We start from the raw sequence: 24,279 nt of genomic DNA on the forward strand, positions 1-24,279 counted from the left end.
CTCTGAAAGGGACTCCAGAGCACTAGATAGATGGGGGAAGAAGGTTTACACCTCAGCTACTCTAGCTATGAGAGCACTAAATTGCCAATTTCACATGCTTAAATACCAGCAATTCCTAATGTCTCAAATAAAACAAAAGATGAGCACACTCCCTCAACAGTCTGAGTTCAAGGAAATGCAGGACCTGTTGCATGCAGCTGAACAGGTGGGCAAACATACTTTACAATGTGGATTTGATTCCTTGGATGCTTCCTGTAGAGCAGCTGTTACTGGGTCTGTTATACGTAGACATGCTTGGTTAAAGGAACAAACTCTGCCTGATCATGTTAAAGCAAAGTTACTAGATGCACCCTTACAGCAGGATGCCTTATTTGGGGTTAAAGCAGAAGAGGTTTTAAAGAAAATGGAGGATAAGGCAAAATCTATGCAGACGGTCAAAGATTTCTTACAGGTACAGCCCCCACGCTTCAGCAGAAATTGGCCAACAAAAAATTGGTCCTTTCCAGCTTCTGACAGACCACAGAGGGGTAAATACAGGTGCCCAAGGGGCAGAGGACAAGCACAAATCCCTTACAAACCTCGACAATGGGGCACTGCAACACAGAAGGGAGGAGAAGACAGGTCCCAAACTACTAGAAGGCAAACACAATGACTTAAACCTCAAACTGCCAAGCAAAACTCTCTTGGCAGCTCCCTAGGGAGGAAAATTAGCACTTTTTGCAGACAACTGGTGCATCATCACAAAGGACAAATGGGTCCTAGACATTATCTCACAAGGATACAGATTCCATTTCCACACCTTGCCAAGGTTAAAAGGAATGCCAAACCTGCCACAAAATCAATGGGCAGAGGCATAAAAACAAATTGCAGCTCTCATAGACATGAGAGCCATTCAACTGGTACCTACACAGGAGCAAGGCCAAGGATTTTACTCAAGGCTCTTTCTAGTCCCCAGAAAGGACAGTGCTTGGAGACCCATTCTGGACCTTTCAATTCTAAACACCTTCTTACAAGTATCCAAATTCAAGATGCTAACACTACAGCAGCTTCTTCCCATGTTGGACAAGAAAGCTTGGCTAGTAACATTGGACCTCAAAGAGGCATACCTGCATGTCCCTATTAGACAAAATTGCAGAAGATACCTTCGTTTCATTGCAGGTTCAACCCATTACCAATTCTCTGCACTGCCCTTTGGCTCATCTACTGCACCCAGGGTCTTCACAAAATGCCTGGCACCAGTAATTGCATACTGCAGTCAAAGAGGAATTCAAATATACCCATACCTGGACGACTGCCTCATCCAAGCAGAAAGCAAGGACATTCTCTTACAACATCTGGCTTTTGTAAAACACCTTCTAAGTTGCCTGGGGTACACAGTAAACGAAAAGAAATCAAAACTAGTGCCCTCACAAAATATGACATTCCTGGGTGCCAGCTTGAATACAACGGCCCAGATGGCTTACCTGACGCCAGACAAACAACTACAACTAACTCATTACTTCAAAACAATGGCAACAGAGACCCAACTCCCTGCAAGAAAAATTCTGCAGGCCTTGGGCTTCATGGCATCTTGCATACTACTAATACCATTTGCAAAATTGCATATGAGGAAATTACAATGGTACCTAAAAAGCGTATGGACTCAGCACAGCCACAGCTTGGAAACAATGATACCTCTCATTCCCTGCCTTCAACAGGAGTTTCTATGGTGGTCACAGGCATGTCACCTTAACAAGGGTCAGCCTTTCACCTTACCCCCAGCCATCAAGCTATGACAACAGATGCATCGGACTACGCCTGGGGGGCACACACATGGCAGGATGGTGCATTCAAGGCATATGGACTTCAGATCAAAGGAATCTGCACATCAATCAAAAAGAAATGCTAGCTGTACAGAATGCCGACAGCCTTCAAGGACCTCTTACATCCAGGACAGCTTACAATAAGGACAGACAACACCACAGTAATATGGTGCATAAACAAACAAGGGGGTACACACTCCTACCCTCTATGCAGGCAAGCAATGACCTTGTGGAACACAGCACTGGCTTACCAAGTTCAATTACAAGCTCAATTCCTGCCAGGAAAAAAGAACACATTGGCAGATGACCTAAGCAGAAACATCATGAATCCCCACGAGTGGAAACTGGATCCACAAGTATTTGCAATGATAACTCAAAAATGGGGGCACCCAGACATATACCTGTTTGCCAGCCCCCAAAACTATCAGCTAACAAAATTTTGGACAAGGACATTTCACCATCAAGCTTGGAAAGTGGACGCACTCTCATTCAGTTGGAAAATGCTGACAGTTTATGCCTTCCCTCCATTGCCCCTTCTCACAAAGGTGCTGCTGAAAGTCAGGATGGAGAGACCACGAATGATACTCATTGCCCCAGACTGGCCACGCCAGCACTGGTACCCACTATTAAGGAATATGGCTCAGGGCCCACCATGGATTTTAACAAATTACTCATCTGCTCACACAGCAAGACAGTCAGATTCTACACAGCCAGCTCAAAACCTTAAATTTGGCTGCATGGCAAATCACCTAAGCAACCAGCCAGCTCCTCTTTCACAAGCTGTTATGGATGTTATTTTGGAAGCCAGGACGCCCAGCACCAGGAAAGCCTACTCAGACAAATGGAAAAGGTTTTGCGCCTGGAACCAAGCTAAAGGACAAAATACCCTTCAGCCTGACATACCTCAGATTCTACAATATTTAACTGAGATGTTACACAAAGGGCTTTCTTTTTCATCTATTAAAATCCACGCCTCAGCTATTTCAGCTCATTACAACACGGATCCTCCCTTATTTTCACATCCACTTCTAAGGCAGTTTCTCAGAGGGACCAAAAACATTAGGCCTCCCAGGAGAGCACCAACACCAACTTGGGACCTCAATTTTGTTCTGGAAAAACTTAAGCTACCTCCTTTTGAACCAGCTTTCTCAGCTGACTTAAAGTTTATATCATGGAAGACTGCCCTGCTGCTAGCAATAACTTCAGCCAGAAGAGTCTCAGAGCTTCAGGCACTAATGGCGGTAGAGCCTTTCCTCATTTTTCAACAAGACAGAGTTTCTCTACGAACTAACCCCTCCTTTATGCCTAAGGTGGTATCCAGTGTGGCTCTAAATCAAACAATCCATTTACCCACCTTCTTTCCAAATCCACAGAACAAAGGAGAAAGACTCCTGCATTCCTTGGACATTCACAGGCAGCTACGTTACTACTTGGATAAAACTAAGGCTTTCAGAAAATCTGACCAGCTTTTTGTATCCTATGCTACAGCATCACAAGGAAAGGCTATCTCAAAACAAACCATTTCCAAATGGATAGGACATTGCATACGTTTTTGCTACACCCACCATGGAAAACCAGTTCCTGCTAGCATAAGGCCCACTCTACCAGGGCAGCAGCTACATCTACAGCCTTCCTCAGGGGGGTGCCAACCAAGGATATTCTGGAAGCTGCAACTTGGAGTTCAGTACACACTTTCACCAAACACTATCACTTACCTCTTTACTCTAAGACTAGAGCTGGCTTCGCCACTGCTGTTTTGCAGGGCCTTCTAGCCTCCTCTAACCCTGTCTGACTCCACCTCCCATCCTTAGCTTTGGGATTCTACCCAAGTATGATGACTGCAGCAGGGTAACACGATGAACATAGTACAGTTTTGTACCTACCATAAATGTAGATGTTGGAGTGTATACCCTGCTGCAGTCCAGGTTACCCTCCCTCCATCCCCTCTGACCTAACTAAAACCTTTCAATACCTTAAAATCTGATACAACCTTTGTGGTGTATTTGCTTATAGCTGGAGGAATGTTTTGTTTGTGCTAAACTTTTATTATTGGTACTATCTACTGACCACCTTTTGGGGGGGCACCTGACATCTGGGGCAAGAAAAACTGAAGAAAATGGCATCTGATGCCTCTAATATACCCCTGGCGCACTGACGTCAGGGAAGAAGCGACAGCAACTGACGCTGGACCAAGACTTTGGAATTCTTGCCGACTGCGGGACCGCCTGACGGCCGGATAACCCAAGTGTGATGACTGCAGCAGGGTATACACTCGAACATCTACATTTATGGTAGGTACAAAACTGTACTTTCATCATATGAGCTAAAAACACAACTGCAAGTAGATAAAATTTCTCAAATGATACATTTGGTCTTGATAAATGTGCAAAAGTAATCTTTAAAGCAAAAAATTTGCAGGACCAAGAAAATATCAGTATTTACAGGAATGTGATATGAAGGAACTTGGGTGGGAGGGAGTGTATAAATATGTGGGAATTGCTAAAGGATTAGAAATAAAACATGAACAAATGTGAATAAAGCTCAATGAGCAATACTTCAAAAGCCTAAAACTAATATTAAAAATAGCCTTGACATCTAGGAATACAGTCCAAGCTATAAACCAATACGTTCTTCAAGTTCAAATTTGCAATTTTGATATGTTTTACTGGTCCCAAAAGGTATTAGGTCAGGTGGATGGAAAAACAAGAAAAATGCTTCATGCTTATCAAATGATATATACAAATCCATGTTTACCAATATTATATATATTCACCATTCTGAAGGAGGTATGGGCATCCTTGAAATTGATTACATGTATAGATCTGCTGTTGTGGGACTGCATGCATATCTGCCAACCTCTTCAGTTCCAAATAGAGAAAGCTTTAAAACATGAGGAGAGGAAGTCTAAGATGATATCTCTGTTTAGTTTAGCTGAAGCATTCCGGTGTCAAGTGCGAATGGAAAGCAAAGCAGACGTAAACCAAAATCATGCAGCACCCGAGTGTGCCAGCAAACCAAAGAATATTTGGTAAAGGATCAGATGAGAAAGAAAGAAATATGTAAAAGCTGTAATTGTTGTGGCAAGTATAGAGATCTCCCAGAACAAGCTCATGTTGATCAGGATTTAATTCAGGAATGGTTAAGAAGATACGAGTTATAACCAAAAGATGAAAGGTTAATAATGGCAGCCCAAGATAGTGGACTATGTACACATTGGTTTACAATGTCCATTGTATATGTGGGAGTAACAGACAATTTAGTTATTTAACTGTGTTTACTTTTTTTGACTGGGAAAGTCCAGCTGGGATAGATACCTTTTTCAGCAGAGGAGCAGGGTGAAGAGCTCCAGTATTTACATACAGAGACAATATACGGTATATTTTCATTTTCTACATTATATATGATATTTTCATCTTAGTTACATAAACATTTTGCATACATAAGTAGGTGTAACAGATTATTAATGCTAACTTTTCATCATACAATTTCTGCCTATAGAAAGACAAGAAAAACTAGGAGATTACCTGTTCATTTGTATAAGGTGCGGCAGACAGAAATGCAAAGAAACAGAAAGGGAAAGCAAAGATTGACATTTGGGCTGAAATAAGTAAGTTATGGTATAATGAGGGAGAATGAGGGTTAAGTAGGCGTACATAGTTAAGGGATATAAGCAGATGAATTAGTATGTGGTGGTATGACTGTGGAGAACTAGGATTAAGTAGGAGTAGGTAGTTAAGGAATAACCCCAGTTAAATTAGTAAGTGGTGGTACGATGAGGGAGGATGAGGATTAAGCAGGAGTAGGTAGTTAAGGGATCTAACCAGTTAAATTAGTAAGTGGTGGTACAATGAGGGAGAATGGGGATTAAGTAGGAGTCAGTATTTAAGTGATACAACTAGTTAAATTAGTAGGATTAGGTAGTTAAGGAATAGGTTCTTCTTCTTCTTTCAGGTATTCTCATTAGGGGTTGCCACAGCAGATCATCTGTTTTCATTTCTTCCTGTCCTCTGCATCTTGCTCTGTCACACCAACCACCTGCATGTCCTCTCTCACCACATCCATAAACCTTATATTAGGCCTTCCTCTTTTCCTGTTACCTGGCAACTCCACCCTTAGCATCCTTTTCCCAATATACCCATCATTCCTCCTCAGCACATGTCCAAACTAGCGCAGTCTCGCCTCTCTGACTTTTTCTCCAAACCGTCCAACCTGAGTTGACCCTATAATATACTCATTCCTAATCCTGTCCATCCTCGTCACACCCAGTGCAAATCTTAACATCTTTAACTATGCCACATCCAGCTCTGACTCCTAACTTTTTGTCAGTGCCACTGTCTCCAACCCATATAACATAGCTGTTCTCACTACCCTCTTGTAGATCTTCCCTTTCACACTGACTGGTACCAGTCACGATCACTCCTGACACTCTTCTCCATCCTGCCTGTACTCTCTTCTTCACCTTTCTTCCACACTTGCCATTACTCTGACCTGTTGATCCCAAGTATTTAAACTCATCCACCTTCACCAACTCTCCTCCCTGCAGCCTCACCATTCCTCTATCTTCCCTCTCATTCACACACATGCATTCTGTCTTAGTCCTGCTGGCCTTCATTCCTCTCCTCTCTAGAGCATATCTCCACCTCTCCAGGGTCTCCTCAACCTGGTACCTACTCTCACTACAGATCACAATATCATCTGCAGACATCATAGTCCACAGGGACTCCTGACTGATCTTGTCTGTCAGGCTGTCCATCACCATTGCAAATAAGAAAGGGCTCAGAGCTGATCCTTGATGTAATGCTAACTCCACATTAAATGCATCAGTCACTCCCACAGCAGACCTCTCCACTGTCACACTACCCTTGTACATATCTTGTACTACTCTTCTCTGCCACTCCAGACGTCCTCATACAATACCACAACTCCTCTCTAGGTATCCTGTCATATGCTTTCTCTAAGTCCACAAAGACACAATGCAACTCCTTGTGACCTTCTCTGTACTTCTCCATCAACACTATCAGAGCAAATGTCGCATCTGTACTGCGCTTTCCCAGCATAAAACCATACTGCTGATCACTAATCATCACCTCCATTCTAAACCTAGCTTCCACTACTCTTTCCCTTAACCTCATACTGTGACTGATCAAGTTTATCCCGCTGTAGTTACTACAGCTCTGCACATCACCCTTATTCTCAAAAATTGGTAAAAAACACTTTTTCTCCACTCCTCAGGCATCCTCTCACTTTCCAAGATTTTATTAAATAGTCTGGTTAGAAATTCCACTACCATGTCTCCTAAGCACCTCCATGCTTCCACTGGTATGTTATGTGGACCAACAGCCTTTCCATTCTTCATCCTCTTCATAGCTGTCCTTACTTTCTCCTTGCTAATCCATTGCATTTCCTGATTCACTATAACCACATCATCCAACCTTCTCTCCCTCTCATTCTCTTCATTCATCAACCCCTCAAAGTACTCTTTCCATCTGCTCAACACACTCTTCTCACTTGTGAGTATGTTTCCCTCATTATCCTTTATCACCCTTACCTGATGCACATCTTTATTAGCTCGGTCCCTCTGTCTAGCCAATCGGTACAGGTCCTTTTCTCCCTCCTTAGTGTCCAACCTTTCAGACAACTCTCCATACGCCTTATCCTTAGCCTTCGCCACCTCTCTCTTCACCATATGCCTCATCTCCTTATCAGTTAAATTAGAACACTGTGGTACAATGAGGGAGAACGACAATTAAGTAGGAATAGGTAGTTTAGGACTCTAACTAGTTAAATTAGTAAGTGGTGGTATGATGAGGGAGAATGAGGATTGCTTAGGAGTAAGTAGTTAAGAGATATAACAGGTTAAATTAGTAAGTGGTGGTACAATGAGGGAGAATGAGGATTAAGTAGGAGTAGGTGGTTAAGGAATATAGCCAGTTAAATTAGTAAGTGGTGGTAGAGTAACAGAGACTGAGGATTACGTAGGAGTAGGTAAGTAATATAATCAGTTAAATTAGTAAGTAGTTGTATGATAAAGGCGAACAAGGATTGAGTAGAAGTAGGTAGTTAAATATAACCAGTTAAATGTTTAGAATATTAGATAGAGGGGGAAGTTTATTCCCCATATGGGAATTTAGTACAAATGTAGGTTTTGTCAAAAAGAATTGGAAACAGTCACACCTCTTCTTGATGGATGTGATACACTCTTGGCAGAGGGCCTGTACACTGAAAGGCACAATAACCTGGTAAGACAGTTATACTGGGGATTGTGCAAACACTACAGTATAAAAGTAGCTGAGCAGCATTGCAAAAATGAATCACAAGGCATTATAATCACATGGGATCATCCATTACCAACAATTCAAAAAGTAGATGCGAGAAATTCAGATATAGTGGTTCAAAAAAAAAGGCAAATGATCATTAAAATTGCTACACCTAGTGATTTGTGTCTTGTATACAGAGAGAGAGAGATGCAAATTCATAAAATATTAGGATTTGCAGACAGAAATGAAAGCAGTGTGGAAGAAAATACCCAGAAGGTTCCAGTAGTAGTAGGAGCAATGGGTCTCATAAAAAAATCTACAGTAGTACTTAGATGTATCACCAATACATGTAACTCAGTTGAATTACAGAAAAAGTTACTTCTGTGCACATTGTGGGTGCTGCAAAGAGCACGTTTGACTAACATCAAAGATGAAACAATATTAATTTCATGAATTTTAATTATACCAAAAAGCAAATAATCTCTATGGTATCCCCAAAATCTCAAACAAACCACTAAACAAGCATAGTAGGTCCAAAAACAAAACAGTGTAAGAAACTTCTCTGTGTGGAAGATTCCCAATCCATATATATCTAGATAATCACTGTATATTAATAGGATCAGATAATGCAAAACTCAAATGACACAACAAACTGATAAAACACAAGCAGGGAAAACGTTTAGAGTAGGAGTTCAGTATATCCTGTATAAACAAAGTTTATATTCTAGCTATGCTAGGGTATGCACAAGTAAAGTATGTTTGTGTATATACACAGATTTTATTACATATATATATACATTTATAAACAATTATATGTAATGACGATTTTTTATTTAGTTTTATTCAGTTTTTTAAGCACTGTTTGCTTAAATAAGCACGCACTGAGTGGCTAAGTAATTGTTTCTTTATTTAAGCTACGAGTGCGATTGATCACCTGACACTAATTTAATTTAAAAAGCATTGTGTTTTTGATCTTGTGTTTGTCATTTTTCTGAGGAAGGAGGGGTATTAACCCTTCCGAAAGCGCTAAAATAAACCTGTTTTCTTTTTCCTATTGAAGTCTTTGGATTCGGACTCTTTTGGATTGTTTGTTACAATATCATCTGCTTGGATTCTGTGTCGGAAGCTCCGTTTTCCCTGCTTGTGTTTTTTAGTAGGATCAGATAATGGTAATAGAAGTAGAGAACCTAAACTCATCTTAAGTCAAAAAATAAGAAAAATATATAATTTGAAATGTTATAAAGAATTACTAAGTATTCAGAAGTAATCCAAGCAGGGTAGACCGTCTGTTTCCAGTCAAAAGTCCTTTATTAGTTACACAGACAAGTGATCCAAGTAAAACAAAAATAACAGAATAATAGTTTCCTCACAAGCTTCTTTTATCAGGCAAGGGAGTGGTTTATTGTGCTGTAAAACACAGTGTATTGGTATACATGTTAAATTCAGATCCCTTCCACCATCAGTGTGACATTCGAGCTGATCCTCCCGTACTTAGTAGCTGTCGTACTAATATAACCCTTATGTACTTTAAATAAAATTAATAATAATGTGGTACCTCTTATTTAACCAAATTATTAAGTCTGTGATTTTATCCAAGACAATGTACTTCATGGCTGGAAATATATAAACCTTAGACCATTTGACAATCTAAAAGTATATATAAATGTATACATATACATTTTGTATGCAAAAAAAATCCATTGTACAAATCATATTCTACTTCTGTATACTATTGTTAACAAAGATCACTTTCATTCTTCTAGACTTCTTCAGGTCTGTGTACAAGTACCCTAAACACCATATACAAAAATATTATTGTATAATTAGCTAGTATTGTTATTACACATAATTTTGAATAAAGTGGAAAAAGAAAAAAAGTATGATAGAAGCAAAATGTACACTTCAATTAAAAATGATTTAACGTGGTATTTAAAACCAACTGGAAGAATAAAATACAATTAGTCTTGTAAACAATGTGGCAATTTTCTAAGTTCTATTATACTTTTAAGTGAATAGTAATTGCCACATCAGTTCACATTTCCCCAACATATTAAGGGTGTCTCCTTCAAGATCACCCATGTCAATGCACTCCAGTATCTAGAACTTGAAACCCGTGTGTCTTTTATGAAGAGCAAGGTGTTTGGCTAGTGCATTATTTTTGCATCCAGAGCGGATTTCTGCCATATGACATGAAATTTTACGCTTAAATGAATTTACAGTCTCGCCCACATAAAGTGCATCACATTCATTACACTGTGCTCTGTAAATTACTTTTATAGTGTTACAATCACCTGTTAGTTTACAGGAAAGCCAGGAACATTGGAAGTTTTGTAGAATTTAAACCTGGACTATATGAAACACTAAAAGATGTGAAGCTAATTGTACATTTTGTATATTTATACAGCAAGGTGATAGTTTTGATTGCCCTTATTTAAAGAAAATCATTAAGACCAGTGCAGGTGCTAGTTAAGGAACTCCAGCACCCCTTTGAAATAGTGATGGACTTTTGGTTAATGCAGACTGCATGTTCTTTATATTAAAGCATTCAATCAAAAATGAAGTTGTGTCTACTATTCTAAAATGTAGGTATATTTTACGGCTCCCTATAGAAGTGTCATTACTTTTAATGTTGAATGCTGATCGGCTGAAAAAAATAAGGCAAAAATTGACCTTCACTTCTCCTTTAAAATCCACTTTTTTACGTGGAGCAAGCCGCTGAGATGTCCCGAACTTCTGTATGCTAACTCCAAGATTAGCATCTTAGCATCCATAAGTCCATTTTTTCAAGAGTGCAGTCTCAGCATTATGGGACTTACTAAAGCCGGTCTGGACAGTTACCATATTGTACTTTAGTATGTACTTATTTATGTCATATAGTCCAGTGACCATACTCTTATTAAAGCGCTTATATTTTTATTGTTTGCTCGAGAATTCCTTGCTGTATTGCATGTTTAAATGCACTCAGATTTATACTGGAATGGATTGGAACCAGATGTTTTTGAATTTCAATCCTGAGAGATAGCAGGTTTAAAAATAACACACAAATATGCGAGTATACTCACTTATATGAACAATAAATTAAGAATGTGGAAATGAGTTTCTAACTTTCTTAGGATTGCGTTCTTGTCGAGATTGAAAGAGTAATATAATGTAAGAATATGGAAAAACAGTCATTTGTCTTCAGAGATTCTTATCCACAGTTCTTGATAACATATAGCTTTTTGTAGTGCATGTTTAACATTTTCTTTCCGTCTTGTATGATTAAACCATTGTAAACAAGGTGTAAAAATTACTGGAAGGATACAGTGGTTAACTGTACAATTTATTTTCATTTGCAGGTTATGACATTCCTTTGTATAAACTTTTGTTGCTTATTGAGAAAGATGACACAATTCAATCTGCTGAGACTGAAGGAACAGCAACATTACAACCAAGGCAACTTCCTGGTAACAGGACCATCAGTAAGTACATAATAAATATTATAACAAAGGCAACTTCCTGGTAACCGAACAAGCAGTGAGTACATAGTAAGTATTCTGGGTTTACAGTTACATGCAGGTTAACAGTCTGGTGGAGGTATAGGAGGGAGTACTTACACAACACAATCATGGATTAATCCTCCGAATATGTGAAAACACACTTACTTCATTATTCTGGGCCCAGTCACTTTTCCTAAAATAAATCAAGTCCAGTTGCAACATTACACCTGCTAGTTACAGTTTTGAGACCTTTATGAAATTTATAATTTCTGCAGAACTTGGTGTGATACTGAAAGTTGGTGTTGAGGAGTACTGGAGACCCCGGTGTGCTACTGAAGGATGGGGTGTGCAGAACTGCAGAACATGAAGTGGTACTGAAGGCTGGGAATAAACAGTTTCCCAGAGAATGGTGTGGTACTTAAGGCTCAGTGTGAAAAGTAGTACAGAACATGTCATGACTGTGGAGGCTGAGGGTAAGCAGTACTGCAGAACTTAGTGCAGAATTAAAGGCTTGTAGTAAGCAGTACAGCAGAACATAGTGTAGCATTCATGGCTGGTAGCAAGCAGTACTCTGGAACATGCTGCAGTATTGAATCTTTAGAATGTGCAGTACTGGGGAAATGATGTGGTATTGAAGGCTGGGGTGAGCAGTACTACAGAACATGGTGTGGTACTGAAGGCTGGGTGTAAGCAGTTCTACAGAACATGATGTGGTACTAAAGGCTGGTGGTGAGCAGTATTGTAGAACATGGTGTGGTACTAAAGGCTGTGGGTGAGCAGTATTGTAGAACATGGTGTGGTACTGAAGGCTGGAGTGAGCAGTATTGCAGAACATGGTGTGGTACCGAAGGCTGGAGTGAGTAGTACTGCAAAACATGGTGTGGTACTGAGGGCTGGGGGTGAGCAGTACTGCAGAACATGGTGTGGTATTGAAGGGTATGTGTGAGCAGTACAGCAGAACACAGTTTGGAATTGAAGGCTGGCATCGAGTAGTCCAGAACATGCTATGGTACTGGATGTTTGGTGGGAACAATACTGCAGAACATGATATTGTACTGAAGGCTGGGGGCAAGGAGTACTGCAGAATATGGTGTATAACTGAAAAATAGGGTTGGACAGGTGAACAGTACTATAGGACATTGTGTACCAGTCGGTCAGTATAACTTTATTGAGACTGTACATTCTTTAACAAAAGATGCAAATTCACATTTAGAGCATTCATGTTATTTCTTAATTCCTCTAATAATGTTCATTAAGATGAAATTGAGACTATATTAATTTGTAAAATATAGCATTACTGAACATGTGCAAAAGGCACTGTGAGACCAAATATATTCTGTAATGATGCAACCAATATTAAATGCCATGTAATTGTGTTGTTTTTATACAAGGCTGATCATGGCAGTAGTACAATTGGTTGTGGGTTCAAGGATTGTGTTGCTTTTATACAAACTGATCATGGCAGTAGTACACTTGATTGTGGGTTCAAGGATTGTGTTGATGTTCTTCATCTCACATTGCTGCAGTCCTTACACTTGGGTAGTCCGCTGTCCTCGGTCGGCCCGAATATCAAAGCATTAGGCTGACGTCGGTCATGGCGCTTAAGACTGACATCAGGACGTCAGGGTACAAATGCGCATGACCGACGTCATATCCTCAGTCTTTGCCGCATGGTCCGATGCAGAAGCAGTTTCAGACCAAGTCAAAGTTGGCTAAGGGAATATTTTAGTTTTTCTTGCCTCAGTGGTTTACCGGATGTCAGAAAAAGTGAATAACTGTATTTCTTGTGGGAAGCAGATAGAGATTATCATACTTTGTGTATTCCTTGTTTGGGGCCTGAGCACGACGTTGTTGGGTGTCGCTGCTAGGTTTAATAAGCGCACTATTAGCGGAGGTTAGATTGTGCCAGGTTGGTCTTCGAAGCGGTGCAATTACAATATGCCGCCGGATGCTCCAAAAAGCAGCTAAACCCAGGCAAGAAGAGTCATCCGTTCTTTGGGCGTCGGTGGAACCGGTGGTTCCACCGAGGCTTCTCTGGAGTTCCAGGGAGAGACTTTGATTTTGCAGGATGTGGCCTCTCAGGAGGCAGGTCAGGCTGAAGGGGCTTCTCAGGTTACTGTACTCCCCTCCCTTCCTAGGGTGGTTAGGCCCTCTCCTTCTGTTTGAAAGGCTTCTCCCAGAGGCAGGCCAGGTTTAGCTTCTGTTGGTGTCACTCCTAGTTCTTCAGGATCTGTGCCCAAGAAGCACATGCTCAAAATGGCAGAAGATTTAATTACTTTGATTAGAGGCTCTTTGCCCCCTCCTGATAAGAGGCCTAGGGTGGAACCAGAGTTGGGGAGTTTTGAGCAGGCTTCGGATGTTTCAGAGTCTTCGCTGAAGACTTGCAGGAGTATTCTCCTTATTCTGATTCTGATGTGGATGATTCTACTCCTTCTGCTTCTCCTCCAGAGGATTTTTCTTTTTCAGAGACTCTTCATTCTATGAGGGAACATTTTAAGTGGGAAGGTCAGGACTTCTCTGATTCCAGGAAAAGGCTTAGGGAATTTTTGCTTTTACCCCAGCATAGGCCTTTGGCTATTCCTCCTGTTCTGGATGTTGTGGAAGATGTGTTTATGAGGCTTCACTTAATCCTGATTCTTTGCCTCCTGCTCCTGTTAAGCCGGATAGGTATTACAGGGTGCCTGAAGCTCATAAATATCTGTATAAGAGTCCTAGGGCTGACCCAGAAACAGTTAGTCAGGGACCTAAGGGTGTCAAGGCCTCTGTGGTAAAAAATCCGGTTCCTCCAGATAAAGAGGCCAGAGCTTTAGATAGATGGGGAAAGAAAGTCTATACTTCTTCCACCTTAGCTATGAGGGCTTTGAATTGCCAGTTTCACATGTTGAAATATCAAAACTATCTTCTTTCTCAATTGAAGTCTAAGGTAGATGCTCTGGCGGAAGGCATTGAGTGTAAAGAATTGCAAGATTTGGTACATGTTTCTGAACAGGTGGGTAAGCATTCTTTGCAATGTGGATTTGATGCTGTACAGGCCTCGTGGCTGCCACTGGGTCAGTTCTTCTGAGGGATCAGAATTTATCTGACCATGTTAAAACAAGGATTTTAGATGCTCCTTTACAGTCTGATGTATTGTTTGGTTCTCCTGTGGAGGCAGTTTTAAAGAAAATGGAGGACAAGGCTAAGTCTATGCAGACTGTTAAAGATTTTTGCAAGTTCAGCCACCAAGTTTAGTAGGAATTGGCCTGCTAAGGGGTGGGCGCAACCCTTCTTATGATTCACAGTCTAGGGAAGATCTAGACGTGGTAGGGGTAGAGCTCAGGGCTCTTTCAGACCTAGAACAGGGAGTTCACCTGCACAGTCTTCGGTGAGGGCAGGGGCCAGTCCTTTCGTAAACAGGCCCAATGACCTACCTTTTCAGCTGCCAGAGCCTTCTTGTCTGGCAGCACCTTTGGGAGGAAGTTTGGCACTCTTCAAAGAAAATTGGAATTTGATTACCCAGGACAAATGGGTATTGGATATTATACACCAAGGTTACAGGTTTTATTTCCATACATTGCCTCCTTTCAAGGGCATGCCAGACGTTCCTCCTCAGCAAAGAATAGAGGCTCAAAACAAATTTCTCTGCTGCTGCAAATAGGGCCATACAGCCGGTCCCTCTGCCAGAAGTAGGCCTGGGATTTTATTCACGCCTGTTCCTAGTACCAAAGAAGGGGAACACGTGGAGACCAATTTTGGATTTGTCTATCCTCAACACTTATCTGGACATTCCCAAGTTCAAAATGTTGACGTTACAACAGCTTTTACCTCTGCTGGGCAAAGATCACTGGATGGTGACTCTGGATCTCAAGGAAGCTTACCTTCATGTTCCTATCAGGCTAAGTTGCAGGAAGTATCTGCTGAGCTGGGACTTCTCATTATCAGTTCTCTGCATTGCCCTTTGGCTTATCTACTGCGCCCAGAGTGTTCACAAAGGTTCTGGCTCCAGTGATAGCTTTCTTCAGGCTAAAAGGAATGCAGATTTATCCTTATTTGGACGATTGCCTGATTTTGGCCAAAGGAAGGGATGAGCTTCTTCATCATTTACAATATGTGATAGCAGTGCTAAGATGCCTGGGGTATTCTGTGAACGAAATAAAGTCCAGTCTAGTACCCTCTCAGGACATGTGCTTTCTGGGTGTGAGACTGAATACAGCATCCCAGATGGCCTTTTTGACCCCGGACAAACAAAAGAATCTTTCACTTTACTTCCATCAACTGTCTCATCTGTCCAGGCAAACTGCAAGGACAGTCCTTCAAGCCTTGGGGTTCATGGCATCTTGTATTCTGGTGCTTCCCAATGCCAAACTACATATGAGGAAGCTACAATGGTATCTCAAAAATGTATGGACTCAGCACTGCCAAGATATGGACACTGTCATTCAGATAATACCTTGCATTCAAAAGGAATTTTTGTGGTGGGCTCAGGAATGTCACCTAAACAAGGGACTCTCTGTGACCCGGCCAGAGGCGAGTCAGATTCTAACGACAGATGCCTCAGACAAAGCTTGGGGAGCTCATCTAAATGGAAAGTGGATACAAGACACGTGGCCTGCCAGACTACAACATCTACATATCAACTTGAAGGAGATGTTAGCAGTCCAATTTGCATTAATAGCTTTCAAGGATTTACTTCTTCCAGGGCAGGTGTTGGTTCTAACAGACAACACAACTGTCATGTGGTACATCAACAAGCAAGGGGAACACATTCTTATCCTCTATGCAGGCAAGCAATGATTTTGTGGGAGACTGCTCTCAGTTTACAACTCAATCTTCAGGCAAGGTTTCTGCCGGAGCACAGAACTCCTTAGCAGACGTGTTGAGCAGATTATGGATCCCCACGAGTGGAAATTGGATCCTCATGTATTTCAGAAATTGACAGTGTCATGGGGAACTCCAGACATAGATCTGTTCGCTTCTCCACTAAACCACCAGCTGCCAAAGTTTTGCACAAAAAGGTTTCATCCCACAGCTTGGAAAGTGGATGCTCTTTCTTTCAATTGGAGCAATCTTCATGTGTATGCCTTTCCACCTCTGCCTCTCCTCCCAAAGGTACTCCTAAAGGTCAGACAGGACAAGCCAAAGATGATTCTAATAGCTCCAGATTGGCCTCGACAGCACTGGTACCCATTACTGAGAAGTCTGGTTCGGAGCCTCCATGGCCTTTGCCTTCGATTCCACACCTGCTGTCTCAAGAGAACAGTCATTTACTCAATGTCAAACTTCACTCTCTTCACCTAACAGCCTGGCATATTCTGTTTTAAACCCTGGAGGGTCTCAGCTTCCAGTAAGTTTTGAATGTTATTTTGGAGGCCAGAAGGCCTAGTACAAGGAAAGTATACGAGGTAAATGGAAGAGATTTTTATTTTGGAGTGCAGCAAAGGAATTTGATGTTGCTAAGCCTAATTTAAGTGTGGCTCTTCAATATCTTGCTGAGTTACTGGACAAAGGGTTGTCCTTCTCTTCTATTAAGATTCATGCTGCAGCAATTTCTGCTCACTATGACTGTGATCCACCTTTGTTTTCTCATCCTTTGTTTAAGCAATTCCTTAGAGGGGCAAAGAATATAAGACCCCCAATAGAGCTCCTACTCCTGCTTGGGATCTCAATTTTGTGTTGGAGAAACTCACTCTACAACCTTTTGAACCTGCAGCTACTGCTGAGTTGAAATATTTATCATGGAAGACTGCTTTTTTGTTGGCCATTACCTCTGCAAGAAGGGTTTCTGAATTACAGGCCCTTATGGCAGTTGAGCCTTTCTTAATTTTCCATAAGGATAGGGTATCTTTACGTACTAATCCTTCCTTTATGCCTAAGGTGGTTTCTAGTGTGGCTTTAAACCAAACTATTCATTTGCCTACTTTTTATGCAAACCCCCAAAATAAAGGGGAAAAGATTTTGCACACCTTGGATATACACAGGCAGTTGCGATATTATTTGAGCAGAACTAAAGGGTTCAGGCAGTCTCAGCAGTTGTTTGTTTCTTTTGCTTTGGGTTCTCAGGGCAAGCCTGTGTCAAAACAAACTATTTCTAAGTGGATTGGGTTTTGTATTGCTTTCTGTTATTCCCATCATGGTAAGGAAGTTCCAACTGGGATTAGGCCTCATTCCACTAGAGCTACTGCCACATCTACAGCTTTTTAAGGGGTGGCAACTAAAGATATTTTGGAGGCAGCTACTTGGAGTTCAGTGCATACTTTCTCTAAGCATTACCACCTTCCACTTTACTCTAAATCTAGGGCTGGGTTTGCCACTGCTATTTTACAGGGCATTTTGGCAGCTCCTACTACTTTATAGTTTTGCCATCCTCCCTTACCTCTGCTTTGGGATTCTACCGGACTGCAGCAATGTGAGATGAAGAACATAGTGCACTTTTTTACCGACCATAAGAGTAGATGTTCAAGATCCACATTGCTGCAGTCCAACCTCCTTCCCTCTGTTGTTAGAGGTGGTTGTGTGGTTTGGGTTGTAAATATTGTGCATATTGTATATATATATTGTTCATATGATTAATGCAAGGGTGGTTGGTTGTTTTTTGCTGTCTTTTGGTTTTTGACCTTTCTGTTTAGGGTCTTCTGACATCTGGGGCAAGAAAAGACTGAGGATATGACGTCGGTCATTTGTACCCTGACGTCCTGATGTCAGTCTTAAGCGCCATGACCGACGTCAGCCTAATGCTTTGATATTCGGGCCGACCGAGGACAGCGGACTACCCAAGTGTAAGGACTGCAGCAATGTGGATCTTCGAACATCTACATTTATGGTAGGTACAAAACTGTACTTTTTTATACAAGGCTGATCATGGTAGTAGTACACTTGATTGTGGGTTCAAGGCTAGTTGCAAAAATAAAATTGCCAAAGATTTGAAAGACAACCACAAGGCATTCTATAATTATGTCAAGAATCTAAATAGCAATGCTCAGATCTGCTCTGAGCTACAACAGAATGGCATTAAATATACTGATCCCAAGGATATTGCCAGTATCTTGGCAGATCGATTCAGTGCCAACTTCACCCCCCTAAATGGCCCATCTCAGTACCGGAAGATTGCCAAATTCTGGTAATAACGCCCACACAGGTAAAAAACGCACTGTCCAAAGCTAAGAATACAGCATCCATGTGACCAGATGACATCCCAGGCTGTGTACTACATGAACTACAAAATGAACTGGCACCTCACCTAAGTGTCATGTTTAATTATACCCTCACCTCAGGCTTCGTGCCCACTGAGTGGCGCACAGCTACAGTTATCCTACTCCACAAGGGGGGATCCATCTTGGATCCCGGGAACTACCGCCCCATCAGTCTGACGAGCCTGATCTGCAAGGCCATGGAACGTTTTATCATGGAACTTATAAACAAAGACATTGACAACCTTAAAACACTGGACCCCACCCAGTTTGAGTTTGTGAAGATCTTGTCTCCTGAATCTGACTGACTTCTTCAAATCAGTCTCCAGAGCCGTGGATGAGGGTAAGGCAGTCCACACAGCCTATCTGGACCTCGCCAAGGCCTTTGACACCATTCCCCACTCTGGAATCATAGATAAACTTACTAAGCTGGGCATTAATCCCTACGTCACTCGATGGGTTGCCAACTGGCTTGCTGACAGCACCCACATTGTAAAAGTAGCTGACTTCAAGTCCAGATCCAGACAAGTGACAAGTGGAGTACCTCAGGGTTCAGTCCTGGGACCTCTCTTGTTTGGCATGTACTTCTCCGAAGTACAGGCCAACACTAAGGGACTCTGGCTAACAAAGTTCACAAATGACTGCAAACTGGGAGCCATTACTGAATCCCCAAATGATGTGGATACTCTACAAAAGGGCCTTACAGAAACAGATGCTTGGTGCCAGAGCCATGGGCTGAAGCTCAATGCCAAGAAATGCATAGTTATCCCCTTTGGGAAAAAACATGTACCCGTGAATTACCACATAGGTGGCAGTACACTAAACACCGAAAGTGTGATAAGAGACTTGGGGACACAGGTGGACAGTGGTCTCGCCTTCAATAACCACATCACCACAACAGTCGGGAAATCCTTCTATGTAGCACACCTCATCACTAGGGGCTTTTCATCCAGAAAAAAGGAGGTCATTGTCCCACTGTACTCATCCCTCATTAGACCTATTATAGAATACAATGCCCCATTTGGTGTGTACCTCTCAAGACATCTGCAACAACTGGAAAGGCCACAGAAATACCTCACTAAAAGAATCACAGACCTAAAGCGGATGCCTTATGCTGACTGTCTTGAAAAACTCCAGCTATACTCTGTTGCATATTGTCTACTCCGAGGCGATCTCTGCTTAACATACAAGGCCATGTCAAACCCACAGCTGCTGGACATGCTCCACTTAAAGAAATCCCAATCCCTCAGAGCCACACCTCCAGGGATCTAAACTTTGTCATCACAATAAACAAAACATGCTGGAGGGATAGATTCCTGACCCAGAGACTCCCCAGACTCTGGAATAGACTGCCCATACGTCAAGCAGAGCGTCTGTTTGGCCGTCTTCAAAAGGAACTTTGGTGATTGGATGGGAGAAAGGAAATTCACCCCAGGGATTACGTCAGTCGCCCTGCTAGACAGAAGTCCAGGAAAGTAAATAGTGTGGGAAGAAATAGCCAGGGAATTGTTATGGCTAGGCTTGTATAGGCCCTAGGGCCGATAGCCTAGTACCAACCTATGAACCTATAAGGATTGTGTTGTTTTTATACAAGGCTGGTAATGGTAGTAGTACACTTGATTGTGGGTTCAAGGATTGCATTGTTTTTAGACAAGCCTGATCATGGTAGTAGTACACTTGATTGTGGGTTCAAGGATTGTGTTATTTTTATACAAGGCTGATCATAATAGTAGTACACTTGATTGTGTTGTTTTTATACAAGGCTGATCATGGTGGTAGTAGTACACTTGATTGTGGGTTCAAGGATTGTGTTGTTTTTATACAAGGCTGATCATGGTAGTGGTGCACTTGATTTGTGGGTTCAAGGATTGTGTTGTTTTTATACAAGGCTGATCATGGTAGTAGTGCACTTGATTTGTGGGTTCAAGGATTGTGTTGTTTTTATACAAGGCTGATCATGGTAGTAGTACACTTGGTTGTGGGTTCAAGGACCACATATTGCATAATGGGAAAAGAATGAATCACTGAAATTTCATATGCAGTAGTCTTAGGTGGATGTAATAAGAAAAAATCTCTTAATTAAAAATTAATTCTACTGACTGACTACATCTTGGATACTGTGCATAGAATAATAATTAAAGCACTGTTAGGATAATTTCAAGCTGCTATTCATACTTAGCTGTTATATTAAAGTTGAAAATATAATAATAAGCTAAAACATACATCCGTTATCAGACTGTGCTGCATTGCCTATACTGAGTTGTATAGGTCTTTTGCATCAAATCTCTGAGCTTCTGAGAAGGTGTATTGCTGAGTGAAGTGGCATACACATTTGCAGGAAATTGATGCTAGGATAGTGGTTGTTCAAGGGAGAAAACTTTTTGCACCTAAGAAGTAAAATATAATAGGACGCTGTAAGCAAAAACTATTACTAATTACAAAGTACATAAAGAAGTGCAGAGGTGAGGACATGACTAGTGTCATTAGAATAGAAGAAACAGATAATAATACAATTGGCCAATGAAGCGGCTATGACACTGTGTGAAAAAAATGCCCCTTGGTTAAAACCTCAAGTGAGCATGAGGGTAAACATACATTAGGAAACGTCTGGCAGCTGGCTTAAAGGGTTAAGGAGCTGTTTCCTGTGGTTCTGTGGTGCAAGGTTTGATTCCAGTGCCTAATTGTGCGGTTCTGAGCAAGTCACTTAACCAAGCAACACTCTCGGGCTGAGTCTGAAAATGGTCCATGGATATCAGTGCCCTATCCTAGAAAATAAATACAAATGTATAAACTCTTACCATTCTATAGCAACTTTTGCCAAGTCATGTACTTTTTCAGGATATTACAAGCATATATCAGAAATATATGAATAAACATGAGTCTGCATGAGTAAAGCAAAGACACTTATGCAGTGTTGCTATAAGCAAATGCAATGATGTCAGTATTGCTCCTAAACACTTGCATACCAGCATTAAACTGTTATTATCTAAACACATATATACCAGCATTACACTGTTATTATATAAACACCTATATGTCAACATTACACTGTTATTATATAAACACCTATATACCAGCATTACACTGTTATTATATAAACACCTATATACTAGCATTACCCTGTTATTATGTAAACACCTGTATACCAACATTACACTATTATATAAACATCTATATACCAGCATTACCCTATTATATAAACACCTATATGCCAGCATTACACTGTTATTATACAAACACCTATATGCCAGCATTACACTATTATATAAACACCTATATACCAGCATTATACGGTTATATAAACACCTATTTGCCAGCATTACACTGTTATTATACAAACACCTGTATGCCAGCATTACACTATTATATAAACACCTATATACCAGCATTACAAAACACCTATATACCAGCATTACCCTGTTCATAGGTAGGTACTAGGCTATCGGCCCTGGGGCCTATACAAGCCCAGCCAAAAAGGTACCCTGACTTTTGCCACTCAAGAAAATCATTTTCCTGCGCCACTGTCGGGCAGAGGCACAGAAGTGATCCCCGGGGTGAATTTCCTATTTCCCATCCAGTCATCAAGATTCTTCTTGAACAGTGCTAATGAGGAGCTTTGTTAGATATAGATAGGTAGTTTATTCCAGAGTATGGAAAGTCTCTGGGACAGGAATCTATCCCTCCAGCATGTTCTGTTTATTGTGGTGACAAGGTTTAGGTCCCTAAAGCGTCTAGCTCGGAGGGACTGGGATTTCGTTAAGTGGAGCATGTCCAACAGCTCTGGGTTTGACATAGCTTTGTATGTTAGGCAGAGATCACCTCTGAGTAGGCGATATGCAACGCAGTAAAGCTGGAGTTTTTTTAGATGGTCTGCGTAGGGCATCTGTTTGAGGCTGGTAATCCTCTTTGTGAGGTATTTCTGCGGCCTTTCCAGTTGTTGTAGATGTCTTGTGAGGTACATATCAAAAGGGGCATTGTACTCTATAATGGGTCTAATGAGTGATGAGTAGAGGGGAGCAATGACCTCTTTTTTTCTGGATGAGAAACCTTTTGTGATGAGGTGTGCCACGTAGAAGGATTTCCTGACTACTGTGGTGATGTGATTATCAAAGGAGAGACTACTGTCCACCTGTGTCCCAAGGTCTCTTATCACACTTTCAGTGTTATGTATACTACCGCCTATGTTGTAGTTCGTAGGTACAGAGTTTTTACCAAAGGGGATGACAATGCACTTTTTGGCATTGAGTTTGAGGCCATGGCTTTGACACCAGGCATCTGTCTCAGTGAGGCCCTTTTGCAGGATGTCCACATCGTTAGGAGTTTCGATTATGGCTCCTAGTTTGCAGTCATCTGCAAACTTCATTAGCCAAAGACCTTCTGTGTTAGCCTGTACTTCAGAGAAGTAGATACCAAACAGGAGAGGACCCAGGACTGAACCCTGTGGTACTCCACTTGTCCCTGGTCTGAAGTCGGATTTGGAGTCTGCTACTTTCACAGTGTGGGTTCTGTCCGTGAGCCATTTGGCAACCCATCTTGTGACATAGGGATTTATACCTAGTTTAGTGAGTTTATCTATAATTCCAGAGTGGGGGATGGTGTTGAAAGCCTTGGCAAGATCTAGATAGGCTGTGTGAACCACCTTACCCTTGTCTACGGCTTTGGTGACTGCTTCAAAGAAGTCTGTCAGGTTTAGGAGACATGAACTGCCTTTTAGAAACCCAAACTGGGTGGGGTCCAGAGTTTGGAGATTACCAATGTCTTTGTTTATATGTTCCATGATGATACGTTCCATGGCCTTGCAGACCAGGCTCGTCAGGCTAATGGGGCGGTAGTTCCCGGGGTCCATGGTGGCTCCCCCCTTGTGCAGTGGGATAACCGTCGCTGTGCACCATTCAGCAGGCACAAAGCCTGAGGTGAGGCTATGATTGAACATGGTACTTAGGTGGGGTGCCAGTTCGTTCTGTAGTTCATGTAGAACACAGCCTGGGATGTTGTCTGGTCCCATGGATGCTGCATTCTTGGCTTTGGAGAGTGTGGTTTTTATCGTTGCAGCCGTGATTACAGAAACTTTGCATTCTTCCAGTATAGAGATGGTCTCTTTAGGGGGTGAGAGAGGGGAAAAGTTAGCACTGAACCTATGTGCCAGATGTTGGCAATATCAGTTGGGTCTGTATATTTAGTGCCATTTTGCTGTAACTCGGAGCAGATCTGAGTGTTGCCATTGAGATTCTTGACATAGCTATAGAATGCTTTGTGGTTGTCTTTAGAATCAGTGGCGATTTTGTTTTCATAACTAGCTTTGGAGGATTTTATCAAGGATCGTAGCTTCTTACTGAGGCTGACCAGGGAGCTCCTCCACTCATGGGATTTTACTCTCTTTTGCAACAGTTTCTTCCTTCTGTTGTACAGTTTGTTTATGGCAGGGGACCACCAGATTGGCTTCCTTTTTTTGGAGGATAGCATCTTGGTTCTGTTTGGGATAGCACGATCCGTGCACTCGTGTAAATGCTTATAAAGTGCAGTTGTGTAGGATTTAGTAGTCGTAACTGTATTGTCCATCTGCATGGGTGTCATG

General features: G+C 41.6%; 1 protein-coding gene across 1 annotated transcript in view; it reads left to right on the plus strand.

Moving 5' to 3' along the window:
- The window catches only part of LOC122798771 (zinc finger protein 271-like), a 255,262-nt gene that overhangs the window by 126,598 nt on the left and 104,385 nt on the right, over window positions 1-24,279 (plus strand). The window contains exon 3 of the mRNA XM_044067882.1: window positions 11,398-11,520. Coding sequence (XP_043923817.1) covers window positions 11,398-11,520 — 123 coding nt within the window. The remainder of the gene's footprint in view (window positions 1-11,397; window positions 11,521-24,279) is intronic.

The sequence above is a fragment of the Protopterus annectens genome, chromosome 3.part1 (assembly GCF_019279795.1).
Source record: "Protopterus annectens isolate FY-2018-M chromosome 3.part1, PAN1.0, whole genome shotgun sequence".
NCBI lineage: Eukaryota > Metazoa > Chordata > Ceratodontiformes > Protopteridae > Protopterus > Protopterus annectens.